Genomic DNA, 12,036 nt, shown 5'->3' on the forward strand with positions numbered 1-12,036 from the left:
ATGTCCTCTAACCCTGCTCGACCCCCACTCGACGGTTCAATCCCCGTCCTTCCGGGATTCATCGACTTTCATGCCCAGAACAATCCTGAACGGCCGTGGGCCCTCCTTTCTGCTGGACCTGGCCTACCAGTCGAGGCCATTTCGTTCGCGGAGTTTTCTCGTGCCGCCGACAGAGTCGCACATAAGCTGAGGCCGAACAGATCAGGTCCCGACAATGAGGTCGTTGCGATTTTCGTGAATTGCGACGCGACACTGTATCTCGCCTTGTTGGCAGGAATGATGAGAGCAGGCATCGTGGTGTGTCCTACCTCAACTCATCTCTTATGACCAGAACTGTTGATGACCACCAAATCATCTTTAGCCGTTCCCCATGTCTCCCAGAAACCCTGCGCCGGCGATAGTCGACATGCTCAAGCGCACGTCATGCCACAGGATTGTGTGCCAGCCCAGTATGCATTCTATGCTCCCCGATGTTCAATTTGAGCTCGAGAACGAGAATTACACGCTCCAAATCGACTCCCTTCCCGAGCTTGAGGAGATCTTCCCAGCCTTACGCGGAGCAAGCTCCACAGATCTGTGCGAACCCTACCCTCCTAGTAACAGGCCTTTCTCGATGGACGACAACTTCTTTTATCTTCACTCATCTGGTTCGACTGGCTTTCCAAAGCCGATTCCTCAACGCCAGGCCGATATCCTCCATACATGCCACGCTCGTGCGTAGCCTTGCTTGCCCGATAGAAGGATACCGTGCTTATCTTCTATTCGTAATAGCGATTATTACTGACTCCATGAGCCGTGCGGTTATTTGGGGAGGGATGGCACTACCCACGTTTCACCTTATGGGCATATGCGTACAGTTGTACTACCCTCTGGTGAGCGGGCTTCCGGTATGTCTGTTCGCTCCCAGAGCGCCTGCGTCACCTGTGGTTCCTACCCCGCGCAACACCATTGAAGCGGCCATGGCCGCCGGCTGTACGGGAATCTTGACGATCCCTGCGTTCGTCGAGGTGAGTTCTGGTTCGCATCAGAGACAACCTGAGACTCGAACTCCATCGTGCAGGCGTGGGCGAGATTGAAGGACGACGTCGAATACCTGAAGACAATGAAGATAGTCGTAAGTATAAATAATGAGATTTGTAGCTATTCATCGCTTACTTGTCGATCTCAAGGTTTTCGGTGGAGGGCCGTTGCCATCCAAGACCGGCGACGAGCTCACAGCGGAAGGCGTCAATTTGTACCCTTGGTACGGAGGCACCGAATTCGGACCGCACACGAAAATCTTCGACAAGGGTGATTCTTCCAATCCCGCCTCAGACGCTAAGACGAGAGCGGACTGGGAATGGCTGTCGTTCTCTGACCGTGTGACGTGCAGATGGGTCCCTGAGGGGGACGGGACATTTGAGCTGCAGTTTCTGGTGAGCTGATGTTACATGACCGGACCATCGGTGGCTGACACACGACAGACATGTGTGACGCACCGCCCTAATGTGGAGAATCTGGAGGACACGAGGGGGTACGCGACAAACGACCTATGGAAACCGCATCCATCGAAGAAGAATTTATGGCGCATGTAAGTTTGATGAGTTGTTGTGCGAGGAAGAGATACTTACCACAGTGGCCCAGAATTGGTCGCAAGGATGATGTTATTGTCCTCGGTCTGGGTGAGCATCTTCCTGTATTTTCAAGTAGACTTCCTCTGACAATCCCCGACAGGAGAGAAAGTCGTGCCGATCCCGCAAGAAGGACTAATAGGCTCGTCGCGTATGGTCCAAGGAGCTGTCATGTTTGGTCGGGGCAAGAGCCAGTGTGGTATTCTCGTCGAACCGAAGAAAGGTCATGCTGTCAGTAGGAATGGCGTGAACGCGTTACCGGAATTCAGAAACAAGCTTTGGTATGCTGTTTCGCTACGCTTGAGAATATCATCGCTCAATATCCTCCAGGCCTGTTGTTGAAGAAGCGAATCGCACGGCTCCAGCATTCGCGAAGATTTTCAAGGAGATGATTATTGTCACAGAGCGCGGCAGGCCCTTACCTCGTACCGCCAAGGGGACGGTTATCCGGAAGCAAGCGCTGAAAGCTTACGAGAATGAGATCAATAGCTTGTGAGCGGTCAGACATTGTGCTCGGACCTACTTGTGGCTGACACAGCCACCTCACCTGGATATGCGGTTTTTGATAACGGCGAAAACTCTGAAAGCATCCGCTCACCGTCCTCGTGGACTGTTCCAGACATACAGACCTGGCTCCAAGAACACGCTTCTGTTCTTGTCAATCGCCGAGATGTAATCTCACCGTCTCAAGCGCTGTTTGACCAGGGGTTCGACAGGTGAGTCCTATCTTTCCACACAGGGTATCATACTGAGATTCAACCAGCTTGCATGCCACATTCCTCCGGACCCGGATTATCAACGCCCTCCGTACCGACCCTCAGACTAATATATTCGCCCTGCACGTATCGCAGAACTTTGTGTTCGAGCACCCGACGCTCCACGACCTCGCCATCGCCATCAGCATCCTCGTAGAAGGGGACATTCAGGAAGAGGTGAAGAATTCATAGGTTTAGTCAAGCAACGTAGATCGTCCTGAGTACCTAGTCAAAGATTGAATATAACATGGTCGGAACACATCTCGACCACGAACGCTCGGGTGAATCAGGCTGCAGATCGGCGATGACCGATTAGGCTGTCTGTATAGTGATGCTTGTTGCTATTTCTTAAAACATTGCTCGACTAGATGCCCGCGAGCACATGCTTGGGACACATCCGAAAGGTGAACCAAGTCGTCTATTGTTCCTGTACGACTTCACGGACTGACCAGAAGAGCCTAGTAGCAATGCTAGTCATTCTAAGCCTCGGAACCCGGTGATCTTTGCACCGAAGTACGTCAATTTTTATCTCAGGTCACCTCAGCTTGCTTTCCAGGGTATGCGCCCGGATAATCATCGATGCAAGGGCTTGAGAATCGCCAATGCGAAGGGCTGAGAAAATAATGGCGTGGAGACGCCCTTGGAGCTGGCAAGAGACTCGCTGAATTGCCCGCAGATGATGATGATGTGGTCTGTGTGGTCTGCCCTGTGGCTCGCCTCAGGATAGCCGTCTGATGATGGACTGTACAGCTTTCCAACAGGGTTCGAGGAAGCATGGAGTCTGCCGAGAGAGTTGCTAGCCCACTGGCCGAGCCACCCCCGATGAGCCAAGCTCTAGCGTGGAAACAGTTTCCGCGGGAGCTGACCGTAGAGAAGGGGTGAGTGCTCGCCACCCACGGACCCTACGCCGTCGCGTGCTCCCAGAGCTACGTGGGAAGCCCTATGATTGGCGTCGCCCTGAGCTGCCTCGGCTCCCGCAGCAGGTATCACGGGACACATTCGTGAGTTAGTTCTTCACGGGCATGTGAGCAACTCGCAAGTGAACAGGGAAGATGCATTATGAGACGCGAGTTCGGAGCGCGCGCGAGGCAGGCCCTTCTTCAAGTTCATGATCTCAGGCATGGTATTGCTGCCATACACTACACTTTCTATATCTACATTATCCAAGAAGAAGAAATAAGTCTAAGTCCCAAGAATATCAGGCCCTCGGCGCCTCACCCGCCTTGGGCGGCCTGACGAGCTGTATGATGACACCTTGCATCTTGCCGTCCCGGATGGCCTCGTAGATGACCGAGATGTAGCCACCGACCGTGCCATCCTCGACGCCAGGGCCCATCTCGAAGCCACGTAGGTTCTCCGCGCCGTGCACGCGCACTCCAAGCGTGACCCGCACGAACTCGTACACCGCTCGTGTCTTGCCGAGGTGCCTGCTTGCGGGTGCGGAGCTGCGCGCACCCTCGAGGTACTGCATACGCAGCGCCATCAGCGTCCCCGCAGCGCGCTCCGCGAACTCCGCACGGAAGCCAGTGATATGCCCGAGGTTGGCGCCAAAGGTGAGGTCCGCGGAGAGGAAGTCGACCAGCGACGTCGTTGTCGACGCAGCGACGCAGTACATGCGCGCCTTGCAGTCCGCAGTGCTCGTAGTGTCGAGAGCGCGGAAGACGACGCGCTCGAGGATCGCCATGAGAACGTCCGCATGCCTGGCCACAGACGGGAAATTCTTCGGCACAAGCTCGCGCACGATGGCTGACAACGAGAACTGAAGGTCGTGATGCATCGAGCGCAGGTCAAGGGCCTGGCACAGCACAAGCAGGTAGCTCGCTGTCAGCAGCGAGAGCACGTCAATCGCAGTGATCGTGTACCGAGCCGAGATCAGCGCAAGCGAGTTGACTGCCTGATTGTGCATCTCCGCAGACTGGATGTGCGTCGACGCCGGGGTCGCCAGGTAGCCGAGTTCACTGACGTAGGCGGCGGTGTGAATGTCGACACCCTTGGTAAAGTAGTTGTGTGACGGATCGGTCGAGGCCAAGTTGGGTGGCAGTCTGCGGTTCATTGCCGGGTTGATGAGCTCCGTGCACTGTGAGAACAGCAACTTTCCAATATGGTAAATAGCCAGCCGAGTCTTCTCCATCGCACTGGTGACAGCCATGGCCCGGAAATTCCCACCGTGGTGCACAGCTCCAGTTTCGCCATCGACCAGAGGGTTGTCGGTAGCTGCGGCCTAAGTTTAGCGAGCGTCAGGGAATACACGGCAAGAAGACCTACTCGAGCTGCACTCCACCGTAGCCGCATTGAGTGCAGACAGGATATCCTCGATTTGCGGGCCAAGGAACTGCGCCGAAGTACGAAGCGGGTATCGGTCCTGACGAAGCTCGCCTTCATCCTCAGTAATGTGGGCCTCGTTCTGATACTTCAGTGCCATCTGAGAGTCCCCAAGGAGTATCCTAATGTTGCGTGCGACTTCGATCTGGCCAGGGTGTGGGCGGGCAGCGACATGGATGAAAGAATTAAAGAATGCGACGGCGCCAGTCATGGACTCGGTGCTCATCGTTGTACAGACCTGCGCGAGCAGCGACAGGTGTACGACCTCATTAAGTGCAAGCGCACCGATGGACGTAGAGAACGCAGTGCCATTCAAAATACCGAGGTGCTCTTTGGACGAGAGGGAGATCGGAACAACGCCAGCGCAACGTTCGAGGGAACAATGCGGCGCGCCCCGAAGGATGCAGGGCCATCATAGACACGAATCGTCGGATTGCCGGTCAGAGTTCCAGCAACATACGATAAAGGGGAAAGATGTAAACAAGGCGATTGGGTCAGCATCATCCGCTTGTGCTTCGGCAGCGCAAGACTGACCTCCGGAAGCTGAGATGCTGCCACGAAGAGGAACGAGAGGTGTGATGCTCTCTCGCAAAAGTTCGCCCAACTTCTCGATCAACTCCCAGCGGATGCCAGAGTGACCGCATATGAGCGAGTTCATTCGGATAACGATAGCACCGCGGACCCGAGCCTCTGGCATACTGGTCATAGCGAGGGGATCGCCCAGGGGAAGCACCTGGAGCGGAGCCTCTGTTTGCGATAGCAGTGCACCGGCTTGCTGGTGCTGGAGGAGGGCTTGGCCGAGCAGGAGAGGGTTGTTCGAACGAGTATCGGCTGTGTAGACGGTTTTCAGATGAGCTGAATGAAAGCGAGTTGGACGAAGAACTCACCGCTGCCACCGACACCTGTGCTGACTCCGTATACGCTTGCGCTGAGCGTTGACCTTGTCCACGATCACGCGTCTGCTCCGCGCGACACGCTCGCGTGTCTCAGGCCTGTCGCCGAGAGCCACGGCAGCTCCATAACGAGCAGCGGCTGCTACTGCGGCAATGCTGAGGGTATGACCGTCGACAATCACTGGATTGCCTTCCCTATGTTTGTGTCAGTCCATATTAAGTGTTAGAATAAAGTGGCGGCACGAACCTGTAGGCTTGGAGTTCGTCGTACGCATCGACGAGGCGGTCCGAAAGGCCAGGCTTCCTATCTGTTGAAGAAGAGGCATGTCCATTGGATGCAACGGAGTCGTTCGGGGGGTATATGGCAGAGTTTCTGCCGTTGTGAGCATGCCGTCGGACGTAGGGCAGAAGTCGATGTGGGGAGACATAATAGTGCTGTTGACGTGCGGGAGACTGGGGCAAGCGAGGAGCGGTAGGGCCCTCTGGCAAGGAGATGCAAAGATCTGGGGCGAGTTCGACCGCATTTTGTGACTTTCGGCTTGTGATCTGGAAGGGGGTGTGGGGCTGGCGTAAGTTCTATGGAAGTGAGTGTAGAAGCACTATGCTGCGTGTCTTGTCGGTGGGCCACCGAAATGGGGTGGCCGGTATGCGATGGTAGTGAAGGCTCCATAGACTTTTTCGTAGAGTCGACGCAAGTCTGCAATGGTATGACCGTGTTCCTACATATGCAATTGTAAGCTGCTGCCTCCATGCTATGTGTCGGCTGAGTTTGCTGATGGGTATTGTAGGATCAGCATAATCTGCTATATAGCTCCGCACTGTACGCACTTCTTCTATATGATACTTGCCTGACCAAGTAAGCCCGGAGTGTAACCTGCGATACCCATTTTAAAATGGCCGCTTTTGTGCTGCATGCAGAGGCTGCCACAATTCGAGGGATGTGTCGGTTTGTGACGCGTGACTAGCCTATCATTTGGCCGGACGAGTCACCGCTCTCGATAAATGAAAGGCAGCTAATACAGGCAGCCAAGGGTCCTCGTGTGCGCTCTGAACTCGCGTCTCATGCATCATGACGCACCTTCCCTATTCACTTGCGAGCTTAGCATGGCAGGAAACGTAAGTGATCACGCCCCCCACATACCCGTGGCGACCTTGTCCGCGAGCGTGTCTCAGCCGGCGCACCTATGTGTAGTGGCGTAGGAACAAGATACGACCCGAGCTCCAGCGATACAAGCACTTCCAAAATGTTGCAGCTGTTCCAAGGGCGATAGACACCCCCGGCGAACTTTCAGAACCTGGAGTCCGAAAACTCCACAGGCGCTAGAGCGAGCAGGCGTTTGTTAATTTCATCCCGCCGTTACCTTAGGTGCTACCACGGTGGATTTACCAAACGCGGCGGACGCGTCTCCTTTGCTCGCTCTGGTGCCTGCGAAGTTTTCGAACTCGGAGGTCTGAAAATTTGTTGAGGGGGTATCTATCGTTCTTGAACCAGCTATAACGCTTACGCTCGCGACAGACGTCCTCCGCTCTGCATTTCCGGCACATCAGCGGCGCCGCTGTATTGGAACAGCGAACGTGGTTTCAGGCGAGGGGAGCAGGGTGAATTGGAGTCGACTACGCTAAGTACACACCACATACTGTAGCTCAGGTAAAATATATCTTGCCGACCCAGATAAGTCCAAATACGGAAAGACAAGCAAACGGAAAAAGGATAAAGAATGATGCAAACGATGATCGGTGATCAGTGCCATGAAGCAACCTTGAATCCGTGTCGGGATACCACCAGACCGAAGAGCTTTGACTCTACGTATACTCGCTTGGACCGGATACTATTCAAACCTTCCTCGACAACCTTGTCGACGTGCTCACGGTCGTCGTCACTGACCTCAACCGCACAGTCGACAATATCCCATTCTCCCATGCTCTCGGCCAGCTCGTCGCGGCCGGCATTCATGTCGACCCCGCGCCAGTTCCCTCAGAGCCTCGTCTCACGCTCACCCAAGCCTTTTCAGACGCAGTCGTCGCCCACCGTAATCACCCGGCACTCATCGATGGAGACCTCATCTTGACATACCGCGAAGTCGACATCCTCTCTTCCGTTCTCTGGGATCCGAGCGTCATCGACGTGTGGTGCACATTTTCTTACTTATTTTTTCAAGCTGTTTTTGCATATTTTTTGCGATAAAAAAGTTCCAAATTTCTCTCGTGTTGGCAGAAGAGTGTCGTGGTGATGACGGAGTTATAAGCCCGTGACTTGCAACTTCGGCGTTCGCCAACTTCCAGCGGTAACCACCGGTGTTCGCCGGTGGCCATTGGTGTTCGCCGGCGGTCCTTGCCATATACGGGTGCGTCACTGTGAGCGCTTGTGAACACCACCGTTCGTTGTCCACTGGAACCCATCGGAATACAGCAGCAACTGGTGAATATTGCTGTGTATCAGTGGCAAGTAGTGGGGTATGTTGGGATATACCAGTGTTCAGCATGTTATGCTGGCTGCCACTGGTATTTGGTCCGGTCGATTCACATGGCAGGTGGCAGACACCACCAAACACTGGTGACATCCACTGGCAGGCAGTGGCCACTATCCATCAGCATATGCTGTTTATTGTTAGTATGTCATTGAATAATAATTTTTGGCATTTTTCACTGGTCTTTGGGCAAAAGTGTGTGACATTGGGCCATGGTGTGTGACTTGCTTTCCAGGTTGGGCTAACTCTCATGAACAAATTGTTTTAAGACTAGTATCTGGCAGGTTTGGTCTCATGCTTTGTGCATAGATGGCTTATATTACACATATTCTCACTCAGAAAATATACATTTACCTGAGAATCACAACAACAAGGTTCATAGCTGTTGAAATATTAATGTGACTGCTGGCAGCCTGCCCCCACTGCCTGATAGCTCATTCCTGAGCTTATAGAAAGTTTATAAAAAATCTCAGGAGCCTCTAACCAGGTCTGTGTAGTTTAATATGCTTCAAAGAATTACTTGCAGCTGCTTCCACTTGGGGACACATCCGGCAATCAATTTTACACACCTTTTGCACTCAGACAGTGTACCGCGTAGAGACACTTCAGTGAGAGCTGAGTTCTGGGATAGTGCACAGTTCAGAGGAGAATAGGCATCTATACAGATGCCGGTGGCTAAGCATGTATTGAGCTTATTACAGAAAAATATTTGTATCTATATTGGTACTTGATAAGCCAGTGGCTTCAAGCAATGTTTGATGCAAATTGCTGGTGATGTGTGCCGGTAGCCGGTGGCAACCTGCGAAGCCCAGTGGGATCCGGTGTGTCTCACTGCCGCCCACTGTTACTCACTGATACCCACCAGCCAACAGCAGCAGCCACTGGAGACTAGCACTGGACTTCACTGGATACCAGTGGGTGCCAGTGAGTACACCCCATATTCAGTGGAATTTGGTGTAGTTGTCAGTCCCGGGCATATTACTGTGATGACGCAGTAGTGGTCGCTAAGAAGAGCCGCGTGAGCTCCGGCGGGTCGAGCACGTCGAAACGGTCGACGCACACTAGCGTCGCGCCCAGCAGGAGCGTCATATTTTCCGCTCGGTATCCGGCAGTCCGGCAACTCGGCAATCTGGCAGCCGAGCCGAATATCGTCTGGGTGCCGCCGTCCCCGGGCGCTTTAGTAAATGGCCTGGCGGACAATCAACTCGGCTGCCGGATTGCCAAGTTGCCGGGCTGCCGGATACCGAGAGAAAACATACGACCTTTCCTTACTTATTTTTTCAAGCTGTTTTTGCATATTTTCTGTGACAAAAAAGTTCCAAATTTCTCTCGTGCAACTTGCCACTGTTTGCCCGGGCGTCTTCCACGGGCTCGCGCAGGTCGTGATCGGCGGCGAGGCGCTCGATTACGCGAGCGTCTGCCAAGCGCGCGCGACCGCCTCCGGGCGCCGCATTCCGGAACGTGTACGGCCCAACCGAAGCTTCGACGTTCTCCCCGACGACAATGACGTGCCGCACGCCGGGCCCGTGCCTATCGGTCGCCCCCTCAAGACAAGCCAGGTGCTCGTCGTCGGCCCCCACGGGCGGCTCGTGCCGCCGGGCGTCATCGGCGAGTTGCTCATCGGCTGGCGAAGGCGTCGCAGAAGGGTATCTCAGCTGTCCCGCCGAGACGGCGCGCGCGTTTGTCGAGTTACGCATTGATGGCCTGCCGGAGAAGACGAGGTTCTATCGCACGGCGAGTACCAGCTTCTCACATATCTGGGACGCGAGCTGACTTGCACTCGGGCACTTGCAGGGCGATGCTGTACGTTGGTGCGATGGACAGCTGCGATTCGTGGGCAGGATGGATACCGGGCAAACCAAGATCCGTGGGCAGAGACTCGAGCTGGGAGAGGTTGAGGCGACCGTCCTTCGCACCGGGCTCGTCGCCGACGCCGGCGTGAGCTACCACAAGCCGACCGATAGTGGCGACCCGAGCCTTGTCGCATACGTTGTTCTCGACCACGAGCAGTCGCCCGAGGTTCAGGATCACATGAGCAACTAGGATACACCAGCTGCGGCGTTAAACGATGAATCTGCGATTGTGGACACATGGAGGGACGTGTATGACGACATGTATGCTGCATATCACCTGTAAGTTCTCTTCATCTCGTAAGCACGTCTTTCGTTACTGATTTTTGCTTGAATACAGAGCAAAAGCACGCGCAGAGTTCTCAGGTTGGGACAGTATGATCACTGGAGGGCCCATTCCGCAGGTTGAGGTGATCGGTTAGTCGGCCTTTTCTCATCACAGTTCAAGTATCTAAGGGTCCTAACAAAACTCCAAACGTTGATTAGCATGGCTCCACGATACTCTCCGACCCTTTCATCAACAGCGCCCACGGACCGCCTTCGAGATCGGCTGCGGTATCGGCATCTTCGTTGGCGAGATTATTTCCTCTGTCGATCACGTGTGGGCCATCGAGCCTTCGGCAGAGGCGGCCAAGCGTCTGGAGAATGAGCTGAAGGGACTCGGGTTGGGCGATAAGACGTCGATCTGGCACGCCGCGGCCGACGAGATCTCCAAGCTTCCTGCATTCGAGGCAGACTTTGCGCTCATGAACTCTGTCATTCAGTACTTCCCGTCGGAGGCATACCTGCACCAGTCCATCGTCGACATCGTTGGCAAGTGCACGCCTGGAGGTCGTATCCTGATTGGAGATGTGCGAAGCCTTCCATTCGGCAGTCTGCTGGCGCTCGACATCACGACCCACACCTGGCAGGATGAGCTCGAGTCGAAGACACTCCAGGATCTGCGGAACGAGATTCTCGATAGCGAGAAGTCTCGGTCGGAGCTGCTGGTCGACCCTTCATTCTTTACGAGCCTTTGTCGCACTATTCCGGCGGTGGCACATGTCGAGATCATCCCGAAGGCGATCGAATACTGCAACGAGCTCAGTCAGTTCCGTTACCAAGTCATTCTCCACGTCAATCAGGATCTATCCTTAATCGACCCTCCTGCCTGGCACGACTACGAAGCGCTGCGGTGGAAGAATTCGGACCTCGAGGACGCAGTGCGGGACTTCGCCGCTGGCGGCGAGAACGTTCTTGCGGTGGAGCACATTCCAAATCGATTCCTGTCTTGGGAGCTCGTGGCAGCGACAGCCGTCTTCTCATCTTCATCAGATCGCTTTGCCGATCTCGCCTCAGTGCTCCCTCCGCGCAGTGACACCGCTACTGGGCGAGGCTGGTCTGCATGTGACCTAGAGCGTCTCGCAGAGCAGTACGGGCTGACGGTCAAACTCAACGTCGCGCGCCAGAAGGAGACGACGACTCTGGATGCGGTGTTCGTCAAGGGACCGCTCGACGCTGGTGCCTACTTTGCGTTCAAGACCGTCGATTATGACGGCGCATCTCTCTCTCCATTCGCCACTTCCAGGCTTCAGGAGCTGGTGTTCAGGACGCATCTGGAGAATGGCCTTCTCGAACGTCTAAGGGCGCTGTTGCCGTCCTACATGGTTCCCGACCGGATCTTCTCTGTGAACGCTCTTCCGCTCCAGACAAGCGGGAAGCTGGATCGGCGTCAACTGTCAGCGATGGCAGAGAAAGACGCGAGGCGTTGTATGCGTGGAATCACTGAAGACGTCCAGGATATCTTACCCACAGACGACATGAAAGCTCGACTGTGCGGCATCTTTTGCGACCTCTTATCCATTGGGGCGGCCCCACCCCTCGCGAACTTTTTCAGCATCTGGGGACACTCGTTACTCGCAACGCGACTCAAGGCTGTGCTAGAATCTGAGTTTCGCGTTGCTGTACCGCTCAAGACCATCTTTTCCCATCCACTCCTAGAAAGCTTGCGGCTAGCATGCGCGAAATTCTCGCACTCCCCCAAGCTGACGAGGAGGTTTTGGCACCATCTGGCGGAGCGCATTACCCCCTGTCTTTCGCCCAGCAGCGACTCTTGTTCCCTTCACAACTCGCATCTTTCGGTTCACAGAACATTTGCT

General features: G+C 54.7%; 4 protein-coding genes across 4 annotated transcripts; 2 read left to right on the forward strand and 2 right to left on the reverse strand.

Annotated features, from left to right (window-relative positions):
* Positions 1 to 2,632, forward strand: PHACADRAFT_153004 (uncharacterized protein; the record flags this gene model as incomplete). Its single annotated transcript, XM_007400951.1, has 11 exons — positions 1 to 297; positions 362 to 713; positions 772 to 1,007; positions 1,061 to 1,114; positions 1,170 to 1,415; positions 1,464 to 1,570; positions 1,624 to 1,661; positions 1,714 to 1,891; positions 1,941 to 2,102; positions 2,198 to 2,326; positions 2,374 to 2,632. The coding sequence occupies 11 exons, from the start codon at positions 1 to 3 to the stop codon at positions 2,555 to 2,557; spliced, it is 1,983 nt and encodes a 660-aa protein (XP_007401013.1). The 3' UTR covers positions 2,558 to 2,632.
* Positions 2,633 to 3,408: 776 nt separating this feature from the next.
* Positions 3,409 to 7,534, reverse strand: PHACADRAFT_213640 (uncharacterized protein; the record flags this gene model as incomplete). Its single annotated transcript, XM_007400952.1, has 8 exons — positions 3,409 to 4,579; positions 4,631 to 5,017; positions 5,222 to 5,542; positions 5,600 to 5,775; positions 5,828 to 6,156; positions 6,942 to 7,031; positions 7,086 to 7,108; positions 7,420 to 7,534. 8 exons carry the CDS (start codon positions 7,532 to 7,534, stop codon positions 3,564 to 3,566), a joined length of 2,457 nt encoding a protein of 818 aa, XP_007401014.1. The 3' UTR covers positions 3,409 to 3,563.
* A 1,492-nt stretch (positions 7,535 to 9,026) lies between these two features.
* Positions 9,027 to 9,745, reverse strand: PHACADRAFT_200690 (uncharacterized protein; the record flags this gene model as incomplete). Its single annotated transcript, XM_007400953.1, has 2 exons — positions 9,027 to 9,237; positions 9,387 to 9,745. The coding sequence occupies 2 exons, from the start codon at positions 9,743 to 9,745 to the stop codon at positions 9,027 to 9,029; spliced, it is 570 nt and encodes a 189-aa protein (XP_007401015.1).
* Positions 9,746 to 9,842: 97 nt separating this feature from the next.
* Positions 9,843 to 11,862, forward strand: PHACADRAFT_55862 (uncharacterized protein; the record flags this gene model as incomplete). The annotated part of the gene is made up of 2 exons (XM_007400954.1): positions 9,843 to 10,067; positions 11,500 to 11,862. Coding segments are annotated over 2 exons (588 nt in total), but the record flags the coding sequence as incomplete, so codon positions are not given.
* Between the last annotated feature and the right edge of the window lie 174 nt (positions 11,863 to 12,036).

Source organism: Phanerochaete carnosa, assembly GCF_000300595.1.
Source record: "Phanerochaete carnosa HHB-10118-sp unplaced genomic scaffold PHACAscaffold_11, whole genome shotgun sequence".
NCBI lineage: Eukaryota > Fungi > Basidiomycota > Agaricomycetes > Polyporales > Phanerochaetaceae > Phanerochaete > Phanerochaete carnosa.